Raw genomic sequence first — 26389 nt, forward strand, 5'->3', positions numbered from 1 at the left:
CTGCAGCCGCAAGCACACACCCACAAAAAAAAAGAAGAGTTCAAAGACAACAACGAACGGATCCGTGCGAAACCTCGGGCTGCGCAGATGGAGCACGCGGGAACCTACTCCGTGTCGGGATGCATCAGGACCACGCTGTGCGATCCCTCTTCCCCTCCCCACACTCATCGTTTCTTCTCTCTCCCGTTGTCGTCGGTCCACGACGGCGGCAAGAGCACGCATTCAGCCGCACATGCATACAGTGACGACCGCGTCTTCGTGTGCGCGCGCGCGTTTGTTTTCGCTGGGCGTTGGCAATCAGTCCAGCTGTAGTGGTGCCATTCGACAAGTGCAGCCTCCCTCCCCCTCCCCCACCCACGACCTCCGTCCGTCCGTCCAAGTATCCTGCCGTCCCTCAGGCTTGTCTTGTAGCCACTGCTCGTCCTCCACTCATCCCTCCCTTCCGCTGGACACACACGTATATATACATCTATATACGTATATACACGGCGTGCCTCACGTGCGCATCATCGCCGCCACCTGTACCTCCACCCCCATCCCCCCATCCCCCCCCCCCCCCCCCACTCCCCACACACACACACACATACACACAACACACGCACTACCTGTATCGTACTACACAAGCAAGTGCCGTGCTTCCGCTTGTTGTTGTTCGTTCTTGGTTATCCTTCGTAATTGCCGTCCATCGCCGCTTCCGCGCTTCCCGTCTTCGCCTCTTCGTTTTGTTTTTTTTTTTTGTTTGTCGTTTTCGTTGTTGTTCTGTCTCCCTGCCAACTTCGCATCGCTCCGCGCATGTCACAGTCGCTCAGTCGCAGCGGCAGCCAGAGAGGCGTCGCCACTCGAAGCGCGTCGCGCAGTGCCTCTGGCAGCCGCAGCAGCTCCAACTCGATGCGGCTGCCGGGGCCCACCGCGGCATCGGCCACCGTTGCCGAGCCTGCAGCCGTGCCTGCTGCCGTGGAGACCACGACCGACGATGCGGGACAGCCGCATGCACCGGAGAAGGAGGTGGCGTCCATCTTCATTGGCATGGGTCCCGCTGGCCGCACCGTGACCTTGGCGGAGTTGACGGAATACCTCAAGTCGAAGGCGATGGACCCGGCGAACGTGAAGGATATTCGCCTTCGCGGCCGCTGCGCGTTCGCGGATACGACGACAGTAGAGGAGGCGCGCCACCTGATCGCGCAGCTGGACAACCACGACTACAAGGGCAAGTTCCGTCTGGCGGTGCAGATGAGCAAACAGACCATGGCCGAGGCGAAGGAGAACAAGCGCAAGCGCCAGGAGGCGCGCGGCACCAAACAGGGGGAAGAGGGCCACTACGTGAACGAAGGCCGTCAGGTTTTTGTGAACCTCGGCCCTGCCGGCAAGGACATCCCCAACGAGACCATTCGCAGCAGGATCGAGGCTATCTGCTCGGTTCTGCGTTTCGAGCGCCGTGGCTACTGCATGTACGTCGACGTGCCCACCGCCGAGGATACGAGGCGGGTGGTGGCAGCGCTGAACAACATGATGATTGGCGAGGTGCGCGTGCTGGTGCAGATCAGCACCTTGGTCCGCAAGCGTGAGCGCTCGCCGCAGCGCGTTCGCGATGCTCCTCGCCGCGGAGGTGACCGTCACGAACGTGACTCGCACCACCACCGCCGCCGCAGCGACAGCCGCGAGGGTCGCCGCCGTCACCACCGCTCGCGTCGCAGTTACACGCCGTCGTCGCGCAGCACCTCTTCCTACTCATCCCGCAGCCGCTCGCACAGCCGCGGTCGCCGCAGCTACTCTCCCGACTCTGAGGACTCTCGCGACCGCCGCAGCCGGCGCGGCGGCTACCATGGCAGCGACCGCCGTCGTGGTGGTCGTGCCGAGCGCGGCAGTGACCGTCGCGAGCGCCGCGGCGACGAGCGCCGCACACGTCGTTGACCAGCGTCCCCAAGCCTCACCTTGGACATGTAAGCAAAGCGAGGCTTTCCAGCAACACGAGACCGGGCAAAAAACAAAATGAAAATAAAGTGGAGGTGAAGTTGGAGGGGTGCGGTGGTGGTGGTGGGAGACTGAGTGAGGCTAGGCGTAATGGCCAGCAATGACATGGGGGCAGTGGGCCACTGCAGATGGTGGCCGTGTCGTGAGGTGTCCACACAACTCCCCCCTCGCCTCTCCGTCTTTTCGTCTGTGTTTTTTTTTTATTCGTTTTTACTTTTTTTTTGGTTTGTTTTTGTTTTCCTTTCGTGTTTGTGCACGTTGAAGCCGCGGTTGGTGTCGCCCCTCCCCTCTCCCCTCCCCTCGCGTCTCCCCTGTCGTGCGCCCTGTCCATCCTGTGCTGCGGCACTGTGTCATCTTTCCACTCTCTTTTACTATCTTTAACGTTTTCTACATATATATATATATGTGATCGTTTCTTTTTCTGTTTTCACGCTCTGATTGCGCACGTTGTGATCGCGCTACACATATCTCACTCGCGCTGCATGGGCTATCCCCCTTTGCCCACCCCGTTGGGTGTTCATCGCTGTGCCCCTTTAGAAGGACAGGCGACGAGTTCTTTGTGCGCCGGCACAAGTGTCTCCGCGGGCCCCCTTCTGCTTGACACGCTCGCTCCTGCCAAAGGCGTGCGGGCTCAGGAGAAAAGGAGATGCCTCCTGCTGCCACAGACTCATGGCCGCGCCCCACGTGTCGACGGCACATGCGGGCGAGCCATCCGGGCGCCCCCCGTGACATCGAAGGGAATGCTCGGATGTGATACACCATGTCAGCTGTGCTATGCAGCGCCTGCGCACAGTGCTCGCATTTTCGGATCTTCGGGCCTGTCCCAGGACGACGTTGCTGCCTCGGGGGATCGCTGTCATCATCCTCCAAGGCGTGCAGCAGCCCGAAGAGCACGGGCGATGGGCGAGAACGGCGCGAAGACATGCACGTCGATGAGCGCCACAGTGCATGCGTGCGACATGTGCGGCATCTCCTGCATCCGGCCGGGTGAGCTGGTGCAGCACAGGTGCCGGAAGCATGACGAGAGCGCCGCGAACGGCACCACGGAGTTCTCCAGACTCCGCTGTGGAGAGTCTCCACACCACGTTATGGAATGCTGCGGCTGGAGGCGACTGAGGGCGAAGCACGGCATGCAGGCGGGGTCCCTGAGGGCCCTGGCCTGGGGCTGGCGGACTTGCTCCTCGAGCGCACGTGGCATGCACCTGGACCACCCCCTATTACCGGCACGACAGACGCCACCGCCCTGGGGCAGGACCCTGGACGCGGCCCGCCTGGGTCCAGGCGTGCAGTCCGCCCGAGTCGGTCTGGCGCCGATGACGGGGCACTTATGAGAAGGGACGAGGAGGGACAAGCGGAGCCGGTGGGGCGCATGGCCCCGACTCGACGGCGGAACGGCTTGGCCGCCACGACCAGGATTAAGCCGTAGTGCGACAGAGGTTGGTGGAGTGTAGCCGTATGCGCGTAAATGGGTTGACTTGTTCGTGGTATAGGATGTCAGGCTGAGCGGAGAGGCAGTTTCTGTCTTTCACCGTGTATTTTCTTCGCTGTTAATATGCTAATGTGGTTGTTTGTATGTGTACGTGTCTGAGGGAGGTGTGTGTGTGTGTGTGTGGGTGGGTGTTGGTCTGCAGTTGTCGATCTGTTATGACTGTGTCTTTGTTTTCTCCCTCTCTTTCGGCCTGTAACGAATATATATATATATATATATATTAAGCTATCTATCTATATATATATAGAGAGAGAGAGAGCAACGGTTCTCTCCCTCCCTGTCTCTTTCTGTTGTCTTTGGCATTCCCTACTCCTCGCTGTGGTGGTGGCGATGTTCGTGCGTTCAGTTGTTGGTGATTGTTTTTTTTTGTTCGTGTACCCGGGCGTGCATGGTGGGCGTGTTTGTGTGTGTGTGGGGGGGCGGCGTCTGTGGTGGTGGTAGTGTTCATGGTGTCCGTGGGGTGTTGTGCCTTCCTCCATGGTGCTCTCCGATGCGTTCTCCCTCTTCTCTTCCACTCCTATTACCCCTGCTGCTGCTGCGGTGGCGGCATCTTGAAGAAAGGAGACTGACAAGGGGTGGGGGGAGGGATGAAGGGTCGACGAGTGAGGGCATTCCCTGCGCCTCAGGTGTTGTGTGTTGCGTGTGATCTTGTTGTCTGTCTGCGGATGTCTGGGTGCTGTGTACGGTAACACGTAACTTAGAAATTCTTCGATGAGGAGAGCGGAAAGAAAGGAAATAGAGTATGGACGACTGCACGTGTTCAGAGAGGGAGGAAGATAGTGCTGAATACGTGTCTCTCAGTCGATAGCCCTTCCACGTTCTTGTGCTCACGCAGGCGTGGGCATACGAGCCTCGCATGCCTGCGTGGACATGCGTCTGTATCTGAGTGTGAATCTCTGTTTTCGCTCTGCGCTTCACTTGAAAATCCAAGTGCGAACCTGGAGCCAGTTCACCGTTCGTCATGGGTACACGCCCGCCCCCTCCCGCTGTTGGGTGAGTGGCAACGGCACCCGCAACCCGTCTCCTTCCCATTTACTTTCCCTCCCACCTCCTCTTCGCTTCGCTTGCAACAATTTCAGCCTAGTTGGGAAGGCAGAAGCATCACGACCCAGTAGCCAGTCCGCCTTCCACCTCCCTCCCCGCTCCCCCTCCACCTCTCTTTCCTAACCCCGTAGCTTAGAAACGGACGAAGTCTGCGAAAACGCACTCAACAGACGGATAAGCGAGAACCACGCAAAGTCGAGCCCCCGCACCACACACAATACACGCTCCCTCCCCCTCCCTCCTCCCTCCCCCCCCCTCCCTCCCCCCCCAACTACCAAAAAGAACGCGCGTCTGCAACGGGCAGCCGCAAAAAAAAAAACAGCGGCTCACGATACGTGTCGGCACGCACCTCTCACCGAACGTGTGAGCGCCGGAGGACCCAGAAGACGCGCAAGTATATTAGGGCAGAGGTGGCTGAGGCACCTGCGGGGTTACTGCTTGAGGCGCCACTACAGATCGAGCCATCACTCAACAGCAGAGAAACACGAAGGACGGGCAATAGTGCACCTTGTTCTCTTGTGCGTGTATCGGTGGTTTTCCTTGTTTTTGCCTTCTTGGTGGGTCACGGCCGTACGCTGTTTCTCTCTCTTGCTCTGTGTGCGTGTCAGTGACGCTCCCCCTTTCATCCTTTGCAAGCCGAAACACGACTACCACCATCACATACACATACACTTCTGTGTAATTCGAACCCCTCCCCACCGGCGCATCAGCATTTTAGATCGTTCTTTGTGTGTGTGTGTGTGTTTGTTTGTTCGCTACCCGTCCGCTGTGGCTGCGCCTGAGCGTTCTCTTCGTTGGCGTGCGCGTCTCTCCTTTCCTGATAATTTTTATTTCGTAGTTGTGCCTCCGTCTCGCTGCACGCCCGCGCTTGTGCGTCAGTGACGCTCTCCTTTCCTCTGCGTGTTTGTGTTTACGTTTGCTTCTTTGCTCCCCCACGCTGTCGTTGAACTCCCGCTGTCGGCCACGTCCTGTCGCTTCCTGTCTGTCCCTCCTCCCATTCCCCTCACTTTCTATTTCTATCTCCCTGTGCGTGTGTGTCTGTCTGTCAACCCCCCTTCCCCTTTCCCTTTTCCTTCACCACACGACTGCCACCCCTCCCCCTCCCTCGCCCCCCACTTGTGTTTGTTCGTTGTGACCCGTCTCGCAGCTCTTACGCCTGACTCCCTTAGTTGTGATTTCTCTCTCTCTCTCTCTCCCTCCCTCTCTCCGTTCTTTCTTCTCCGGCTCACCTTTCCCTGTGCCTCGCATCGCATTGCTGTCCTTTGTGCTCGCCGAGCTTCCTCCCGCTCTTGCGGGTGCGTTTCTCCGGTGTGGCTCCCCCTGCCTCCCCCTGCCTCCCCCCCTCCTTCCACCCTCCATAGCTGTCATCTGCTTTCACCGCGCTCTCCGTTCCCTGGCCCTTACCCCCCCCCCTTGTCGCTTGTCTGTGTCGCTGATCAACTCTCTTTCTCGCTTCTTTGCTTGTTACTTGCCTTCGCCGGCTATCAGTGGATCTTTGTGTCACATTCGTCGCCCCTTCTTCGTGTTTTTTTTTTATGAGGGGGTTGTTTGCGTGCTTCCTCTCAAGCTCTCCTCGTCTCCCCCACCCTCTTTCCCTTCTTTCACGTCCCTCTGCGGCCGTCTCTTCTTGCGTTCATCTCTGTGCTGCGGGCTGCTGCTCTGCCGTTGATTGGGGCGCGCTGGCCATCTCTCGCCGTTCTCGTTGTCGTTGTTGCTATTTTCTGCATCGTCATCCGGGATCTCTCTCGCTGCCCTCCACTCAACCTTTAACCCATCGCGTGTGGCCCTCTCTTCCTCCTCCCTCCTCCCTCCCTTTCTCTCCCTCTCTCTGAGGACCTTGCAGCTATCGTGCGCGAACATTGTTGTGTATCCGTCTCTCTTTGAAGTAGAGTCTGTGTGTGTGTGTGTGTGTACTCTACCCTCGCCTCGCCCTGCCATTATTGTTACTCTCAGCGTTATCGCCTTCTTCGTTTCTTTTTCTTGTTCCAAAAAAAGAAAAACCGTTCGCTCGACTGCTGTGTGCGTGTGCGCTGCTCACGGGTGTGGCTCGCTCTGTTGGTGTGTCGGTGTGGCGTAGCCTTCCCCCTCTTTTCCCCCTCCCCCCCTCCCCCAGTCTTCGGCTTACGCTCTTTCGTTACTTCGTTGCGCGCGCGCTTGCCGTTGTCTGTGTGGGGGCACGCACAGACGTTTGGTAGGTCGATCGGCGGTGCATGGGTGTACCCCCCTTTCTCTCCTTTCCATCCACCCCACACCCCTCGTTGCCCCGGCGCGTCGGACATCATCTGTGTGGCGACGCGGACCCACGGGCTGTTCTTTTCCGTGTCGCCCTCTTCTTACAGTGACGGCAGTGGCTGCGGCACTCTAGCCAAGCGGTGCTGGAGTCCCAGAAAGGCTCGAAGAGCACGCGCGTGCACCAACACGCGTGGACACACGCACACACACACACACACACAGAGTGATGGACTCGGCGTCAGGCATTAGCGACTCTGCGTGCGGGTCCACGCATAATAGACCGCGCGTCTTCTGCGTGGTCTGCGGAGGCTACAGTGAGGATCTTATCCTCCGCAAGTCAGGCCTCAAGTGTGCGAGCTGCGTAGGGAAGTCGTCGAACAAGCACTACGCGAAGTTGCAGAAGCGGCAGGCAAAAAAACTCTTCTCCAATGCCTTTCCAGCGCAGAGCCCGACTGCCGGCTTAGACACCGCCTCCTCCGTGCAACCCGGAGACAGCAGCCGCACCAATCACCTTTTCAGCTCTGCTTCCTCGTCGCTACCGCCAGCCATGGAGGACTACAGCGGCACCACCGGAGTATCCACGGCGCGCAGCATCACCTTGCACCCTATCGAAGAGTACATCAGCGGCACCTCGGTGTACCGCGCCGCGATGGAGCAGGCATGCTACTCCGGCGAGAACGATCGAAGCGCCGGTGAGGGCGGCAGCGGCGACCGGCAGACACTCATGAGCGGTGCTGACGGCGTCACCAGATCCACATCCGACGTGCTCAGCAAAGTACCGCAAGAGAACACTGCGTCTGGCTCACACACTAACGCCTCCTCCTCGGCTGCTGTCGGCGATAATGCTGGAGTTATGCGTGGAACACCTCCGCCCCTTGTGACTCAACACCAAGAGAGTGGCGGTGTGCGGTGCAGCGACTCAAGATCGGAGAAGAGCGGTAGAGATGCTGTCGGCAAGACACAGCGCTGCCGAGATTCTTCAGGCATCCCTCCATCGCCGATTCCCCACAAGGGCGCAACGAAGAAGGAGCCCGACAATCAAGCTCCGGCTCTTTGCGACAAGACGGTCCCGTCGCGCCTGCCGCCCCGCAACGGGCCTCGGATGACCAAGGGCGCGCCGCGTCTGCCACCGCCCGTGGCCGATGTGAGTAAGGTTTCCGCAGGGCACACGGTCTCTACAAAGTCCATCAGAAAGGCGATGGACACCTCCTCGCCGAACGGCGCGACTGCGTCCCCGCCGTCCTCCGCCATCACGACTGCGTCCGCCGCAGCTTGCTGCGGTGAGGGCCAGCACTTGATGCCCAAAAGTGGCAACGACGTGTTGCGCGACGCCACCCTGCCACCCGTCGACTCCGCCGCTGACCAGCACCACTCGCACTCCAGTACGCCGCGGGGCGATGAGGGTGCCACACCATTAGCAGCGGGCCTTTGCCAAAACCTCGCGCATCCTCCGCAGGTGCCGCGGGCCTCCAGACAGCCACCGGTGATGTTCCCGGACGCGAGCGTGGGTCTGCCAGCGCCGCGTGCAGGCAGCTGCGACACATCCATCACCTCCTCGGCGATGGGGCGCGGCCCCGCGTCGCGACCGCCGGCGCTTCACTCGCACGCGGGCAGCAACGGGGGGACGCAGGTCCAACGAGATTCCCAAGGTGGAGCTCAGCGCTCGAGCGCAGCGCCGGCGCCAGTGTTAATGCTGCCGAACACGTCGGCGCGGCCCGTAGACGCGCACGGGGCCGCTGGCACAGGAGTGCCGTCGCTGAGTCGTATGCCAAATTCCTCAGGGGCTACCGCCGCTGCGCTCGACAGCTCTCATAGCGTCGGCAGCAGCAGCCGACGCCGGCGCAGCAAGCGAGGCAGCCGCGGAGGCTCCTCCGGCGACTCGGAGTCGGCTTCGTCCAGCGTGTCCATTGACACCTCCACCATGGATTCATCGTCGCCCTTAGTGGTATCGCCGGCAACGCCAGAGGCCGTCGCCGGAGAGGACGGTGCTGCCGCCAGTGGGACCGACACGAGGAGAGCGCTGCAAGGCGGCACCAACGCCCTCAATGCGGGCACGAAGAAGCGGACCAAAAAGGTGTCGAAGTCGGTGGACGGCACAACGAAGAAGGGGGCAGGCGACAGCGCGGGCCACGGGCTTGCGACAACGCCCCTTAGCAGCTATATCGATGCCTTACACATAACCGTCGAGTCTGTTCAGCCATCGTTGCTGAACGCACCAGAGACGACGACATCCGCCCCTTGTGGTGGTGATGAAGTACCGCAGACCTCAACGAGCTGCAACGACGAGAGTAGCACTACCACAGGTGACACACACAGCCGCTGCGACTCGATACGCAGTGGCTCCTTCCGCACAAACGACGGCTACCAGCGGCAGGTGTACGTTGCCGGGCAGTCGGGCAACTTCAAGGTGACGCGGCACATTCGCCAGTGCAGTGGCGGTAGCGATGTGCTCGCCGGGCGGAGCAGCGCCGTCGGTGTGTCGTCTGCGTCAGGCACGCTCACAGTGAAGCGTCTACGCAGCCGGCAGCAGCACGGCAGCTCGGGCGACACCATGGGCACTGGCGCGGTGGAGGTGAAGAGGATTTCGTACCGCCTTGTCATCAAACACCGCCACAGCGGCGACGTTCTCTTGACCCAGGAGCGGCGTCTCTACACCCAAATCATACCCGCTCTTGAGCGGGTGAAGGTGATCGCGGGCGGAGAGCTGCCGGCGGTGCCGATGAAGCGGCTGCCAAGTCTGCGTTTTGCCACAGAGGTGTTCACAGAGGAGCGTCGTGCAGAAGTCGAGGCGTTTCTTCAGGCCGTCGCGCTGAGCCCCTTTTATATTCGTCACATCGAAATAGTGAAGCTACTCGGGCTGGAGCTGTACTTGACCGACGCCGGCGCGGCTGCAGCGACGGGCACCGCAGCGGCGAAAGGCAGCCGCATCAGCGGAGCTGATGCTTATCGGCCCAGCAAATCACCACGCGCCATGCACGCCAAATCATCGCCGTCGATGGGCGTCGGCGCCGACATGGAGGCGACACCGCAGGTACGAAGAGGGTCTGCTAGTGACTCGAAGTATCTTAATTGCCACTCAAGAGATGGCGAGGCCGGCGCTGAAGCGGCTGCGGCGACTGGCTGCGGTGAGGCGGGCACCGGCTGCCTCACAGTGGACGCCCTCAATGCTTATTGCTCCTCCACTATGGGGGGCGTTGGAGGCGGCACCGCTGATGGCAGGAATTTCTGCCGCTCGCAGAGCTGCTCCAGCGTGCAGACCTCTTGCTCTTCCGTGGTGCGTCGTCGCAAGCTGGACGAGGTCACCATGGAGGACCTCGAGCACATCCAACTCGGTAACCTCATCGGCCGCGGCACCTTCGGTTCTGTCTACCTGGGACTAGTGCAGACTCAACGTGGCTCGCTGATGGTGGCCGTGAAGGTGATGAGGGTCGGCGAGGCGGTAGCGCCGTCGGAGATGGAGAGCCTTCAACGTGAGCTGGACGTGCTGTGCGCCGCCCGGCACAAGAACATCATCCGCTTCCTCGGCAGCTCGCTGAATACGACGACGCGTGACCTGCGCGTCTTCACGGAATACGTGGAGTGCGGCACCATTCGCTCCCTGGTCGACCGCTTCGGCGCCTTGACGATGCTGGCGATTCAGCAGTACATGCAGCAGATACTGAGTGGCCTGCAGTACCTGCACAGCCTCTCGATCGCACATCGCGACATCAAGGGTGAGAACATTCTCGTCACCAAAAATGGCCGCATCAAGCTCTCCGATTTTGGCAGCAGTACCGGCGCGCCTTGCAAGGTAGTGACCGCTGCTGAGTCCCCTTCCAAGGGGAGCAGCGGCGGGAGTGCGGACAGCACGGCAAACGGTGGCCTCCCGGTCGGCTCACCGCAGTACATGGCGCCAGAGGTGATTCATGGCACCGTCAAGTCGTTTGCCGCGGTCGACATCTGGTCACTCGGGTGCGTCGGGATTGAGATGATGGATCGGCCCATCTGGTGCGAGAGCCCATGCACAAACCCGTTCGTCTTTCTCTATCGCATCAGCCGTTGCGGGACGCCCCCGCACGGGCTGCCAACGGACGACGAGCTCGCCGCGCTCAAGGCGGAAGGCAAGAAGACGGAATGCGAGGGCTTCTCCGTGTATCTGGAATTTCTCCGGAGCTGCTTGCGCGTTGACCCGGCGCAGCGCCCGTCCGCGGCGGAGCTGCTCAAGCACCCCTTCATGACCTACCCGTATGCGAAGCACCTCCGCTGGATGCCGCCGATGTCCGCTACCGCGAAGCCCTCAGTTCTCAAGTCTTCATGAGTGGCGAAGGTGCGTCCCGCCACACCGGTCCGTGTGCGTGTTAGTGTGCGCTGTTCATGTTGTCGTGTGGTGCATACGTGCGTACCACACATTTCTATCGATGGTTTCTGTTTTTTTTTTGTTGCTCGGTGCCTTGTTTTCGCCGTCCCTTCGCTCTCCTCTCGCCCGCCCGCCCGCCTCCCTGCGCACATGGGACGCACGTGTGTGTTACCGTGGCGGGGGTGTGGCAGTGCTGTGTGCGTGTCAGTGGGTGCTGCGAGGCACGTGCTTGTGGGCTTGCTTCATGCTCCCCTTTTTTAGTGCTTGCTCTTGTTTACTTCGCTTGTGGATGTGCTCCCTCCCTCCTGATCTCTCTCAATCGATCTATATATGTGTGCGTGTGTACGTGTACGTGTACGTGCACGTGCACGTGTGTCCGTATGTTGCTTTATGTATGCGTGTTGTCTGTCTCGTTCGTGGGCAAAGGTTTCCCCCCTCTCTCTCTCTCTCCGCCCTCCTGGTGCTTATGTGTGCACGTGCGTGTCTCTTGTTGGTTACACCGTTGTCGCGAGTCTCTACCATGGAAATATCCTCCTCGTGGTCTCAGTCACGAGCGCGGTGCGTGTGTGTGTGTGCGTGTGTAGGTGAGCGGCAGGGTAGTGTGGCGAGCGTCTTCCTGCTGCTCGAGGGGACCCGGTGGAGAACAGAGGCGTTGCCGTGAGACAGTGGTGCGCCACAGCACCGTCTGCGGCCATTTTTCTCTCCAGTTATGCCATCACGCTCCTTTTTCTCTCCGATGCCCCCCCCCCCTCTCACCCGTCAACTGTCCTCGCGTGCTCATCTCATCTCCCTCCCTGCCATCGCTCGTACCCATCAGACGCTGTTGTGTCGGCTCTCCGCCCACACCGCGGCACTACATGCCACCTCGTCCTCCCCTGCACCAGGAACACAAACTTCAGGGGGTGTGCGAAGGGGCGCGTACACGTAACTCACCACAAACGCGTGGGATGCACGAAGACCGGTCAAGTGCATCCACTGAAACACATCGATGAATCAAAATCGCATGGTGGTGGCGGCTTGACTCAGCAGCAGACCACCGCCGCTTCCCTTTCCGTGAACATCACCACTCTTCTATCTTCCCTTTTTTTGTGTCGCTACGCTGCCCACTCTCAGCACGCTCCCCACCCCGCCCCACAGTTGCAGGTTTACAGACCCACGTCAACACACTGGGAGCCCCACGCAGCTCGGCTTGGGGAGGGTGCGCGCACGCGTGCACTAACGGGCGGCACATCCATACGTTATCCTCGTCCCTTTTTCGCTGCAGCCGTCGCGACTGATGAAGAACCGCGCGCACGAACTGCTCGCGGAGGCGGCGCAGCCGTTGTGCAGGCGGGGTCCCTGAGGGCCCTGGCCTGGGGCTGGCGGACTTGCTCCTCGAGCGCACGTGGCATGCACCTGGACCACCCCCTATTACCGGCACGACAGACGCCACCGCCCTGGGGCAGGACCCTGGACGCGGCCCGCCTGGGTCCAGGCGTGCAGTCCGCCCGAGTCGGTCTGGCGCCGATGACGGGGCACTTATGAGAAGGGACGAGGAGGGACAAGCGGAGCCGGTGGGGCGCATGGCCCCGACTCGACGGCGGAACGGCTTGGCCGCCACGACCAGGATTAAGCCGTAGTGCGACAGAGGTTGGTGGAGTGTAGCCGTATGCGCGTAAATGGGTTGACTTGTTCGTGGTATAGGATGTCAGGCTGAGCGGAGAAAACGAAAGTGTCTTCTGGTCGTGGGTGCCTCTTTTATTGCTATGCATTTCTGCATTTCTGCTGCTTTCCGGGGTTGCAGCCACTTGGCTAGCGAGAGGTTCGGTCCCCTGTACCGCCACTTCTCTCTCTCGCGCAGTAGTTCTTCTCGTGTCCACCGCCCACACCCACTCCGCTCTGAGGTGCACGTTCCTATCATCTGCTGTGTCTTGTGTGCTCTGCACGCCTGCGCTCGGTGCTGCGTAGACCGTCTAAAGCTTCAAGGGAGATGAGGAGCGAAGGACAGCAGCCGAGGTCGTCGCGGTCATGCGTTTGCGTTTTCTGTTACTCTCTCGTTTAGCTTGCGAGGGGCTTCTCCCGGCCATGTGCGTGCGTGAGGTGCTCGTGGGCCGCGGCGCGTGTGGGAGTGTAGAGGGGCTTCTTCGGCTCGCTTTTTTTCCCTGAACGTCGCTGCGCTCCCCACCGCTCCCACGCGCTGCTCTGAGCGAGTCAGGTGTGCCGCAGCTGCTTTGGCCTCCTCTGAGCTCACGTGCAGCTGCGACTCCCCCTCATTCTTGTCTTTGTACACCACTATTCCACCGCGGTCGCCGAGCAAGAAGGTCACGAGGTAAAACTCTTGTGTTCCTGCTGCGCTTCTTCGCGCGCACCACCTTGCCTCTACGTTTTGCTCTTCATGTGCTGCGTGCATGTGCCTCTGGGGTTGGTGGTGCGTCGTGCAACGCGCGCTTCTCTCTCTAACCCATCCATCCACCCCCTTCCTCCCGTGCGCAGCAATGAATTCCCCGCCCCGCCCCTCCCCAACTCGTCCTCATTCTTTTTTCGGCCCTCCTGCCTTGGTCTCTTATCTCCATTTCGGCGCACTGCATGCGCACGGACGTGTGGTGAGGACGCAAACTAACCCTCAGCAAAGAACTGCACACGCTCTTGAGTGTCAGTCATCGTAATAACCGCTACTCCCCTCCCTCTCCCCTCTCCGCACTGACAGCCTTGTATTTCTCCTGAATTGAGCGTCCCTTTTTTTTTCTGTGTTTGACGCGGCAGTCTGACCACGTGGGTGAGTCGCGCCCTAAGCCACCGCGCTGCCCCCATCACTTTTGCGTGCGCACGACTCCGTTTCTGCCTCCTTTACAGGCAACAGCTCCCCACACCTATCCTCTGACGACCATTTACCCTCGCCTCCGCGCTTGCGAACGCACAACGGAAGGACAGACTCTGACACCCGATTCTCGATCGTTGCCACCGCTACCGCTACCTTCCCTCCCGCTCACACTTGTGCGTGAATCATCCTTGGTGCTCCCCACCCTTCACCCTCCCCCTCCTGTGGGAGCCGCCGTTCTCCCTCCATCTGTTTTGTTTCCCCGCATAATTTGCGGGGTAGTTCAACAAAGACCCGACGCACCAGCGCTCGTTGAAAAGCACGCGCCCACATCAACGCCCCCCCCCCCCCTCCCCCTCCCTCCTTTCCTCCCTCGCCTAGAGGCTAATTAAAGCCCGTGAACACTGCAACGAAACCAAGAGTACTACACGAAAAGGAAAACAAATACAGACGACGAGCGCCTCATCCCCGCCCTCTGGCTCTGCTGTCCGTGTGTGCGAGGCGGTTCTTTATTGAACAGATATTTGTTGCCCCCCTCCCCCCCTCCTCCCCCTCCACATTATATATCTATTTTTCCTTCATCGTCTCTATTTTGGTTCTTCGCCATTGTATGATTGACTGTTTTGTGTTTGCTGAGCAACATATCTTACTTGGTGCGCCACGTCGACCTCTGGTTCACTCTCGCACTCGCGCACGCTTTACCTTTTCTCCTCCTCTCGATTTTCTGTGCCTCTCGGTGTGCTCTGCCACCTGCATTTTATGCATGGCTGTAGCTGCTGTTGGGTTGCTGCTTGCTGCTCGCTACTGCTGGTGCTGTCGTCCTGTCGTCGATCATCATCATCATCATCATCATCATCATCATCATCTCTCCCTCTCTCCCCTGTCGCCGTTGTCCTTTGCTTTCTTCATTATTTCCTTTTTTTTGTTGTTGTTGCCTGCTTTTGAGATCCTTCCCTCCCCTCCCCCCCCCTCTTTCTCGCACACCCTAGAGCTCGACAAGCACATTCGTCGCCACCCTTCCTTTCCTGCTCATTCTCTTTCGCCATTTTTTTTTTTTGGGCCTCGTGCGCTGCGCGTATCGAGAGAACGACTCCCCCTCCCCTCCCCTCTCCTCCCGTCTCCTCCCTTCCTTCACCCACACCCACCTACAAGCAACAGCGGAAACGGCGAGGTTGCTGGGAAGTGTCGCGCAGCATCGTCGGCAGCGAGCGAGAAGAAGGCGAAGGAGGGGAGCGCAAGAACAGCAACAACAACACCATAACAACAGCAACAAAAGTGTAGTCACGTCCTATACCGACACCGCTATAGGCCGATACGAACCATCGGACAGGCGGCGGCATAGCGAGCGGTGATAGCGGCAGAAAAGAAGAGTGAGCGTGCCATACACATAGAGAGGAATACGTGTATAACAGATACGGGCATAGCATATTGTTGTAGCACGCATTCGCGACTCTCTCTCTCTCTCTTTGTGATACTCCTCTGCTACGCCTCTGTGGCGTCTGCAAGCGTGTCTGTTGCCTTGCTCGTGTGTATCCTTGATGAACTCCGATTTCTCGCTCTCTCGCTCTCTCCCTGTCCCACTAGTGCTCGCCTTTTTTTTTTAGGTGTTTGCCTTGTTTGCGAGTGACACCCTTTCCTTTTTCTTGCGTGCCACCGTTTGCTCTGTGCTCTGCTGCTCGTGCCTCCCTGTGTGTGCGTGTGTGCCTGTTCTCTCTTCCGGTGTGCGTCTTGGCAAGATATCATCAATACCGAACGGAGGACACACACACACATATATATATATTTCTATCTATTGGTGTATCCTCACCTCTCTTCCCTTCCCCTTGCCTTGCCATCACCACCACCTCTCTCTCTTTCTCTCTCTCTCGTTCTTGTGAAGAGTGGCAGTGATAGTCGTAGCCGTGCTGCAGAGATTGGTGCGGGTCCATTCTCTCTCTCCATATAACGGCTGCCACTTGTGCGTCTGTCTCTCTTCCTCTTCTCTCTCTACTTGTGTGCGTGTTGCTTGTATTGCTTCCCATTGCTACGTTGCTCGCTGCTGCTATTTTCCGTGTTTGTTTGTCGACGCCACACTCACGCGTGAGAGCGCTGCGTCGACTCCCCTCTCCCTCTCCCCCCTTTCTCTCTCCCCATCCTCACCGTCGCCGGCCTCCTTCTCTGGCCGCTCTTCTCCGTTTCGTTGGGTTTTCCTTTGGTATTGGTGTCGTAGCTTCCCTGTTGCGCGTGACAGCGTGACTGCGCTTCCCTCTTCCCCTCCTCCCCTGTAGTTGTACGACGTCCCCTCCCTGCGTGGTACCGGCTTCCGGCGCCTCGCTCACCTTCCCCCCTCCCGTGTTCCTCCCCTTGCATGGACGTGGAGGACGAGGTGCATCCGTGGACAAGGACAGAGCCGTCTTTGCGAAACAGACGTTACTTCTCCATCGCTGACGCGAGGGGATCAACCAGCCGCGCCAACGAACGGGACGCGGTGCGACGACTGTTACACTTGACGGGCTTTTATCACATCCTAACACGGTGGTGGTGGTGGTGGTGGTGGTGGCAGGTACGACCGCCCGAAGGCAGCAGCTGAAGTCCAAACCGAAAGTTAGTGAGGGCGTACACACACTCCGAGCAAGGAGATCCATCCAAGCACGAGTCGTGGCTTCTCACAGCAGGTCTTGCCGCTATCGGGTACGAACGTTTTCAGCGAATCTCATCTATCAAGGCCGCGACGGAACGGGCGCGCTCTTGCCCCGACTCTGATGTCGTCGTCGGTGCAGAACCACCAACAGACCTTGCTTCAGGCGCGCACACACGTGGCAGCGAGGGACACGACAGCCGTTGCCATATTGGGAGCGAAGGCGGGCTCAAACGGCAGCAGCCAGAGCTTCCGTCCTGCTGCTCAGTGCCTTGAGCATACACAGAGCTCATTCAACCAGACGGACATCTCGCAGCGCCCCCCATTCATAGCCTCCGAGGCCGCTACTGTCTCATTACTGAGGCGCATGGAGGTGCTCGATAATGGCCGCGCTGGCAGCACGAGTGACAACGCTGCTGCGAACGTTGTGCCATCCCATCAGTCGGTGCAGCGGCAGCGCGTGACGGCCCATACGCTGAATAAGACCACCCTTGCCAACAACGACGTCACGGGTGAGGCGCCGAAGCCGCCATCTATGGCCGAGTCAACGCTGAAGGCAGGAGCGCAGCGACGCAGGATCGTAAAAAGTAACCGAAATGCTGTTGCTTCTCGTGGCCCGTCTGAGTCTTTGAAGAAGTGCGGCCCCGCCGTCAACGTCAACGACGACGGTCACCGTAACGACAGTGCGATGGCGATGAATGTGCCTACGCAAATCACGGTCGCGGCACGCGGCGGTGCACGAGGGCGGGTGTTCCACAGCAACCCGTTCGTCACAAGGAACGGCAAGCGTTTCTCTGCACAGAATGCGCGCCGCGGGATTTCTACGGCGACGCTGTCACCGCCGCACACCGCTATTACGGTCTCCGATGACTACTCTGCCGACTTCAGCGTCCACGACGCGTTCGACGTGCTTAGCCCCATGACCCCTGCGAATCCCACCTACCAAAAGACCCTACAGGTGCAGCAGCAGCAGCAATGGCATAGTGGCAGCTGGATCTATGACCTGAATGCTGGCGCCAACACTGACAGCTTCACGGACGATGGCAGCCCGATCGAATTTGTGGTGGAGGACTTCGAGCTAGATGACACCGTGCTTGGCGGCACGAAGCACAATGACTTTGGCGGACAAGCTTCCAAGGGTGGCCCTGATCGCTTCTCCACCGCTGCGGCATCAAATCCGGACAGGCTACGGCAGCAAAACCATGCGCGATGGGCCGCATCGCGAGGACCGACCCGAGGAGCGACTCTGGCGAGTGGCACCACAGCAACGCAGCAGGCCGGTGGGGCTCGTCACTTAACCACCAAGAGCACCATGGGCAGCGACCCTGCCGGCCCTGACTCCCCGAGTGGCGTGCTGAAGGAGCGGGCCAGACTCGCCAAAGGTGTCAAACTCCATAACGGGCCCCCGATGATCAAAATCCCGCCGCTGGCGCTCGACGTGATCAACGCCAATCGCAAAACTGGCAAGGCGTCGTACAAAGTTTCTCACCCCAAGCCTGGCGTGGTGGTGCCCGACATAGAGAGCTCGTCGACGGAATGCTCTGATATGCCGAACAACTCGTCCTTGCAGGGCAACTTTGAGGCGCTGGGCGTGAAGGTGTCGAACAGCCCCCTGGGGGGACGAGGCAGCATTGAAGGTAGGGGAAACGACAAGCGAGTGGGTGGCGTCCACAATGGCTCGCTGCTGTCGGGCAGTGCCGTGGACGGGCATCGCGCCGGCGCCGCCGGTTCCTCAGCGTACAAGGGCAGCCTCCAAAACTGCGGGAGGCACGGCATGCTTTCCATGCCGTTCGATGGTACAAGCAACGACTCGCAAGTCCACGAGGCGTCGCCGTCCCGGAATGCACGCGAAGGTTTTCGTGGCAACTCTGGAGGTTTCGGGATGCATGGAGGGCCCTTTGGCTCAGTGCAAAGGCAGCGCTGGCTTGTGGAGGCGGACAAGCATAGCTCAGGGGAGTCCAGGCCGCCGATGACCAACGCGAGGAAGAAAGCCAAGTGTTGTGTCGTCATGTAGCGCCCACGCCTACACGCCAACACAGATAGCGAAGGGGTGCGCAGGTGATGGGGTGATGTGTGTGTGTGTGTGTGTGTAGGGGGGGGGGGCGGATGTGCCTATCCACGTGGATGCTTCTTCTTTTGTGTATATGTGTGTTCGTGCACGCGTGCTGAGTTGCCGGTGACTCTTAGTGATGCGTGATGGCCTCCATCACCTTCTTGCTTCACGCCGCAGCAGCCGCGGATCGTTGTACTACATCGGAGGCTTCTCCTGTTCCCACCCCCTCCTCCCTCCCTTTCACATATATATATATATATTCTTCATTGCTGCTTGCTTTCCTCGTGCGTAAGAGCCGTCGGGTAACTGCGCAGCCCTTCCTTCCTTCCTCTCTTCTTTGCGTTTCTGTGCGCCCGTTGTATGTGTGTCTTCATTGTGTGCACGCCCTCATGATGCCGGGATACCGCAACTCAGCGTGCGTGGTGTTAGGGTCCAGCACCTCCACCCTGTGTGTGTGTGGGAGGCCACTCGGCTTGCAGTCGACCCTTGGGCGCGGCTGCGGATTTGTGGCGTTGACGGATACGTGTGGACTGGCGCGGTGCTGACGAGACGTGCGTTCATGATCAGGTTTGTACCCGCTCACTGTGAATCGTGTCGGCGATCAAATCATTATCGAGCGTCATGACTTCTTCGTGCGCCGGCACAAGTGTCTCCGCGGGCCCCCTTCTGCTTGACACGCTCGCTCCTGCCAAAGGCGTGCGGGCTCAGGAGAAAAGGAGATGCCCCCTGCTGCCACAGACTCATGGCCGCGCCCCACGTGTCGACGGCACATGCGGGCGAGCCATCCGGGCGCCCCCCGTGACATCGAAGGGAATGCTCGGATGTGATACACCATGTCAGCTGTGCTATGCAGCGCCTGCGCACAGTGCTCGCATTTTCGGATCTTCGGGCCTGTCCCAGGACGACGTTGCTGCCTCGGGGGATCGCTGTCATCATCCTCCAAGGCGTGCAGCAGCCCGAAGAGCACGGGCGATGGGCGAGAACGGCGCGAAGACATGCACGTCGATGAGCGCCACAGTGCATGCGTGCGACATGTGCGGCATCTCCTGCATCCGGCCGGGTGAGCTGGTGCAGCACAGGTGCCGGAAGCATGACGAGAGCGCCGCGAACGGCACCACGGAGTTCTCCAGACTCCGCTGTGGAGAGTCTCCACACCACGTTATGGAATGCTGCGGCTGGAGGCGACTGAGGGCGAAGCACGGCATGCAGGCGGGGTCCCTGAGGGCCCTGGCCTGGGGCTGGCGGACTTGCTCCTCGAGCGCACGTGGCATGCACCTGGACCACCCCCTATTACCGGCACGACAGACGCCACCGCCCTGGGGCAGGACCCTGGACGCGGCCCGCCTGGGTCCAGGCGTGCAGTCCGCCCGAGTCGGTCTGGCGCCGATGACGGGGCACTTATGAGAAGGGACGAGGAGGGACAAGCGGAGCCGGTGGGGCGCATGGCCCCGACTCGACGGCGGAACGGCTTGGCCGCCACGACCAGGATTAAGCCGTAGTGCGACAGAGGTTGGTGGAGTGTAGCCGTATGCGCGTAAATGGGTTGACTTGTTCGTGGTATAGGATGTCAGGCTGGGCGAAGAAAAAGAAAGGAATGGATCGAGCGTGGGCTTCCTCGTGGTGGCATTGTCGTTGAGGGAAGGCCGGCGCTGGCAATCATTGAATGGTGGCCTGCATGTCGGTGGGAGGTGTCTCTGATGTCTATCTACTCCATCTTGCCTTCCTGGAGGGTGGTGGTGGAAGACTGGAAGAGTATGGCAGCAGCATAGTCGTGATGTTAAGGAGTGGGTGCACACTCCTATTTTTTGCTCCGTGCCGAAGTATGACGGGAGCTGGTGGAGAGGAGAAACACATGCGCTCCCTGCTGCCGCTCATGCGTTGGGTAGCGACTTGCGCTCTCCACCGCTCTCGCACGCGTGCCATCCCATCCACTTATCGCTCGACTTACGTCTTTCGTCTGTGGCACTGCGGCCTCGAACTCCCCACTGTCAGCACCTCCGTGCGTTCAAGCCCGAGCGCCGCGGCCCGGCGCAGCTGCGGGGTAGTGTGAGGGCCCCCCCTGAGTCTGATAGCGAAGAATTGCTCTTTCCGCCTCTACGCCCGAAAGTTCCTTGCGATAATGTGTCGGCTGTGCTCATTCTCATTGTGCGCATCATGCGCGTCATTAGGGCAATGAAGCTGCGTTGGCATGCACTCTAGCCGAAGAAAAGGCAGCTCTGTGGCGTGTCGTTTTCTTGCGTGACAAGACACCACCCCTGTGAGCATTTCATTATTGTCTCTTGAACTGCCGATCACCGGGCCACCCGACGGGCAGCCCTGTCTTCCAAGTTTTTGGAGGGCTCTTGCGGCTGGCTTTGCACCTCGCCGCTGAGAGAGCTGCCAGAATTTATCCCTTTCTTCTGCCCTTCGCCTCTCACGCAGTGCAAGACGGCGCTTGCACTCGCCTGCTGCCGGACTCGGTGCACCCAGCATGCTTGACAGCGGTGGTCTCTGTCGGGGTGATGACTGATGAAGCGATGAGCCTAAACACTCGTTCTGTTGAGCTGGCGCGTCGTCTGCAGAAAGAGAGGGGAGGAGTGAGTGCACGGAGCGAGAGGGGCGTGTGTGTGTGTGTGCATTGCAGCTGCCATGCTGTGCGAGCAGAGGACAGGGTAGACGCCAGAGGTCATGCAGACAAGGAGAGGGTGGGCTGTTGGATCATGAGAGCGCGCACGTCGCGGCCTTGCCCCTGGACCCTCAGGAGACGGTATGATGCGTTTTCATCGACGGCGGCCACTTGCCCAGTCTGTACAAGGCCCAGCAGCGTGTGAGAGCGACATCTGACTTCTCGCCTCACCACCCCGCGGAGATTTGGAAACCAACAGGGCGAACCGTGGATGACGAGGTGCTGCCCCCCCCCCCCCCACGACATGCTTTTACCGTGAGGTGCGCCATACTGCAATCCTTCCACGGTTAGCGGAGGAGAAAACAACAACAGCAAGGCGATACCACCACACGCGTCCACGCACGCACGCACATCACCACAAGTCGGGGTGCATGCTAGCAGCGAGGTGTTGGGATGACCCGACCAGATAAGCCTAGCCAGCGGACACGACACGGAACAGATAAGGGCGAAGGGACCCCTTGAAGAGGCTGTGCAGGCCCTCATCGTTATCATTCTCATCATGCACCTCATCTTCCTCCTCCCCGACCTGCCCCGCATCCTATCCACTGACGATACGACTACCTGTTCCAGAGGCTCTTTCTGTACCAGAGGCTGCGAGTCACAGCTTACATCGTACGTACCCCTTTCACGCCCCTCTCCCACCCCCACACCCGCACACACACCCACCCACACACCCACCCACCCACCCACACACACACACACACACATACACCGTAAAGCGTTGCCGCTTGTATCTGTCTCTTCCACTCCCTTTCCGCGTCCGCAGCACACAGCCGCACATCACGGCACGGCTCTCTCCCTTCCCGCCTTTCTCCTTCACTGTCCCCGCCCCACCCCCCTCACTCAATCTATCTCCCCCGCCCCCCACCACGTCGTCGTCATGGGTGCCCCCAAGCGTCTCGGCAAGTACGAGCTGGGCCGTACACTAGGCACTGGCAACTTCTCGAAGGTCAAGATCGCGCGTGACACGGAGACTGGTAAGGAATGGGCCATCAAGGTGATCGACAAGGAGCAGCTCGTGCGGGAGCGCATGGAGGAGCAGCTGAAGCGCGAGATTGCCGTCATGAAGATGCTGCGCCAGCCAAACATTATTGAGCTGCACGAGGTCATGCAGACGAGCCATCACATCTACCTGGTGCTGGAGCTCGTGACGGGCGGTGAGTTGTTCGAGAAGATCGCCAGCGCGAAGCGCTTCGATGAGCCGACGGCACGGCACTACTTCCACCAGCTCATCTGTGGCATCAACTACTGCCACCGCCAGGGCATTGCTCATCGTGACTTGAAGCCGGAGAACCTGCTCCTAGATGCGAACGACACGCTGAAGATTTCTGACTTTGGTCTGAGCAACCTGCAGCGCACGAGCGTGAGCGGCGGCACAATGCTGCAGACGGTGTGCGGCACGCCCAATTATGTCGCCCCGGAGGTGCTGAAGGAGCAAGGCTACGACGGTCTCAAGGCGGACATCTGGAGCTGCGGTGTGGTGTTGTTCGTCATGATGGCTGGCTACTTACCATTCGACGACGAGAACGTTAACGCGCTCTTTACGAAGATCGAGCGCGGTGAGTTTCGCATGGCGCGTCACTTCAGCGCCGACGCGCGCGACTTGATTTCACGCATGTTGACGGTCGACCCACAGGAGCGTATTTCCCTAGACGATGTGATTGCGCATCCTTGGTTCTGCGTGGACTGGAACCCGGCGATGCTGACGCGGGGCGAGAGTCATTCCTCGCCAAACACGACTCAGATCAGCAATGCGATTCGTAATATGTAAACCAGTGGCACAGGCTCACAGACACACAAGCGCGATCCCCCCCTTCCCCTCCCCTCTCCCCTGCCGCCGCTCCACATACGCGGACTGCAGACACCGATGTCCTCGTCGTCTCGACGCGAAGACGAAAGGAAGGCGTGCGCGACAGAGAGAGAGACTGCAAACCGCGAAGAAAGGTAGTGAGTGCGAAGGCCTCCCTCCTCGAGCGTGCGAGGAGAGGGAGAGCGGAAAAGGGATAGACGCGGTGCTGGCGCATCAAGAGCGCGGAGTCACACATACCGCGCAGCGGCACCATAGGCGCAGGTGTTTGCCTCCGTACATGTTTTTGGTGATGTTCTTCTTACGGTCAATCATTTTTCCATGTTGTCGTTTTCGGTTCATTTTTCTAGTGTTGAGGAACACGCTGACACCAACTCCCTCACGGCACACACAACACACGAGTGAACCCACGCACGCACTTGCCTATATACATGTATATATATATATATAAATAAATTTATATATGCTTCCCCCCTTTCTTCCTCTTTATGTGTTCACATATATATATGATATATATATATATATTTGTGTCTGTGTGTGTACTGCCCATGTGCGCGTGTCTTTCAGTGTGACTTGCGCAAACCGTTAATGTGCCTGATTGGTGCGAAGGGAGAGAGGGGGGGGGGAGCAGCTCTCTATGGCAAGGTCGGTCGTCGAAGTGAAGCGCTGCGGAAGGGAGGGGCGAGCTCGTGTGTGTGTGTGTGTGTGTGCACGAAGAGGAGCACCAGAAAACAGAAACGCGAAGATGAACCGACATGCTGAGGAGGGCGTGGGAAACGGGCGCCAGAAGGCTTCGCCGCCATCCTGCATGCCTCCTCCGCTCTTGCCCGCTCGAAAAGGATGTGAATGTCTTTGTGCTTCTTCGGCTCGCCTTCTCCGTGTTGTCGCTTGTCTTGTGCGAGAGTGTGTGTGGTGGTGGGGAGGCCAGAGGAAATGTGAGCGAGAGCGCGCGCCATGCGATAGATTGAAGGTGTGGGGTTGCGGTGCGGACGGTGGAAATCCGCGCCCCTCTCCCAACCAACTTCAATCTCCATCTATCTTATTCTGTCTTTTCATTTCTTTGTTTCTCTCTCTCTCTCTCTCTGCGCTTCAAGGTTTTATGCACCGGTTACGTACGTGTGTGTGTCTGTTGTGTGTGTGTGTGTGTGTGTAGATCCTAGCTTTTTCTTTTATTCGTCGTTGACACGTGGCGCTGTTCCCTTCGTGTTTGCCACGATGACTGGTGTTTTGCCCGCGGCTATGAAGCGGAAGAAAGAGAGGCGGAGGGGACGGCACAAGACGTGTGCCCTCCACACGCACATCTCCTTCCGTCCCCTCGGGGAACAGAAATACGATAAAGGGGACACGAAGAGAGTGCGAGTTGCACTGCGCGCGTGTGTGCGGGCGCTTCTTCTCACTCTTTTCTGCTCACTTCATGACGGCCGGCGGCCCGCTCCTCTCTCGCGGTAATGAACAACGCTAAGCGATGTTTTCTGACTTGTCGTTATCTCTGTGTGGCGTTATGTGAAATTTGTCGTCCTGTTGTTTGAGTAACGGCTGCTGATGCTCATTCCATGTGCTATCCTCTCCTCTTCTTCCTCCTGGGTGCGTGCATGCGCGTCTTGTCTCGCTCTCTCCCTCTCCTTCGTTGTAGGCTCCTCCTTGCGTTTTCCTTATTTGGTGCCTTAGCGGGCTTCACACCTCGACCACGGCCGGCACCAACCCTCTCCGCCCTCTCCTCGTGTCTTCCCCTCCCCCACCCCTCTCTCCCCCACCGCCTCGTTTTGTCTTTGCGCGGGTTCACTTTGTTTTCCTTTTTTTTCGTGGGTTCCGTTGATTGGTTGCATTGGAATGATGATGATGGTGGTGGAGGTGGTGGGTGGTGACGTCATTCATCGTTTCCGTCTGTTGTGGAGCTGTTCAGCTGTGGGTCTCTACCCCCTTTCTCTCTTCATGTGCGTGTACGTGTACGTTGACACACACACACACACACACACACACACACACACACACACACACACACACACACACACACACACAGACCGAGCCGATGTGCTTCTCTGCTGTCCTTGCGGTGCCTCTCTCTCTCTCTCTCCTTTCTTGTTTCTATATATATATATTTATTTATATTTATTTATTCGTTGTCGTGTTAGCTTGATGAGGTGATGATGGATGTTGTGCAGGTCTTCGCGTGTGCGCGAAGGGAGAGAGCGAGAACGGCATGCAAGGCGTAGGAGAGGAGAGGGGGGGGGGGTGGAAGGAGGAGGAGGAGGAGGAGGAGGGGGGAGGAGTATGTCCGACGAGGTGCACATCCAGAGGATGGAGTCAATGCATGAGAAAGCAACGCAAGCAATGGAGAGGAGGTAACAGTACAACGAAAAGTGAAAAGTGTGGATACGCGCGAGAAGCGAGAGGGTTGAAGTGATGTCAGCCAGCTGTGCTGCAACACGTTACACCTGTTTTATGCCTGTATGTGTCTGCTGTGTGTGCGCGCCTGTATTGCCTATCCCTTGTATGTGTGGGTGGTGGTGGCTCTTGTCGCTGCTTTGTGACGGATGACGACCATTATGGCAGAGGGTCGTTCTTCGTTTTTGTTTGTCTCTCTCTCTCTCTTACCTTCCTGCCTCGCCTCTCTCATGTACGTGTGTGTGTGTGAGTGTTCGCTTCGTTCTTGATGATGATGAAGCCACCATTGAGACGTTTCCCCTCGACGTCTTCGGTTGCTGTCGCTGTGGGTTGATACAGGTTTGATTCTCTCTCTCTCTGTGTGTGTGTGTGTGTACCTTCGCTGCCTGTATTTCTGTCTGTTGCACTGACTGGCTATGTGCCTCTGTCTCTTGTTTCTTTTAATGTTCATGAGCTTCTCCAAATACCAGTGCCATCCTGAAGCCGCCGACCCCTCCCCCGAAACCCCACCCAAGCACCAGAGCAAAGCATGCATATATATATATATATATGTATATATGAAGGAAGCCAGAGAGTGTTGCACGCTCACCATCTACGGCGTCGTGGTGAGAGTGAGAGGGATGTATGCGCACTTGTGCGTGTACGCGTCGGGGAGGCATGGAGGGAGGGAGTCTGGGGGTCGGGCACCAAGTGCGTTCAAAGTGTGTTGGCGGGGGAGCTCGAGTTTTCGAAAGAGGGAGCACACTCACGACTTGAACGGGGCTTGTGGACGCGCTGTTCTTGCCTGTTCTTCCGTGCCATACCACATGTTCACGAACGCGTAGCCCCTCCCTCCCTCCCGGGCTACTGCACCCTCTCAGTGATCCCTGTGACTGCGGCTGCTTCACGGAGGACAGGTGGCTGTGCAGGTTGTGCCTGTCTATCACAGTGTGTAGCGAGAGAGGGGCGCTCTCATTAGAGCTAATGTGCTGCCCCACCACCGCTGGCGTCTCT

The 26389-nt window shown here is 58.9% G+C and overlaps 4 protein-coding genes across 4 annotated transcripts; all 4 read left to right on the forward strand.

Annotated features, from left to right (window-relative positions):
- Positions 1-792: 792 nt before the first annotated feature.
- On the forward strand, positions 793-1911 carry LMJF_07_0870 (splicing factor ptsr1-like protein; the record flags this gene model as incomplete). The annotated part of the gene is made up of 1 exon (XM_001680946.1): positions 793-1911. The coding sequence occupies one exon, from the start codon at positions 793-795 to the stop codon at positions 1909-1911; it is 1119 nt and encodes a 372-aa protein (XP_001680998.1).
- Positions 1912-6962: 5051 nt separating this feature from the next.
- Positions 6963-11033, forward strand: LMJF_07_0880 (putative protein kinase; the record flags this gene model as incomplete). Its single annotated transcript, XM_001680947.2, has 1 exon — positions 6963-11033. The coding sequence occupies one exon, from the start codon at positions 6963-6965 to the stop codon at positions 11031-11033; it is 4071 nt and encodes a 1356-aa protein (XP_001680999.2).
- A 5577-nt stretch (positions 11034-16610) lies between these two features.
- Positions 16611-18500, forward strand: LMJF_07_0890 (hypothetical protein; the record flags this gene model as incomplete). The annotated part of the gene is made up of 1 exon (XM_001680948.1): positions 16611-18500. The coding sequence occupies one exon, from the start codon at positions 16611-16613 to the stop codon at positions 18498-18500; it is 1890 nt and encodes a 629-aa protein (XP_001681000.1).
- Positions 18501-22084: 3584 nt separating this feature from the next.
- Positions 22085-22975, forward strand: LMJF_07_0900 (putative serine/threonine kinase; the record flags this gene model as incomplete). The annotated part of the gene is made up of 1 exon (XM_001680949.1): positions 22085-22975. One exon carries the CDS (start codon positions 22085-22087, stop codon positions 22973-22975), a length of 891 nt encoding a protein of 296 aa, XP_001681001.1.
- Positions 22976-26389: the final 3414 nt, after the last annotated feature.

This window comes from Leishmania major, chromosome 7 (genome assembly GCF_000002725.2).
Source record: "Leishmania major strain Friedlin complete genome, chromosome 7".
NCBI classification, from domain to species: domain Eukaryota; phylum Euglenozoa; class Kinetoplastea; order Trypanosomatida; family Trypanosomatidae; genus Leishmania; species Leishmania major.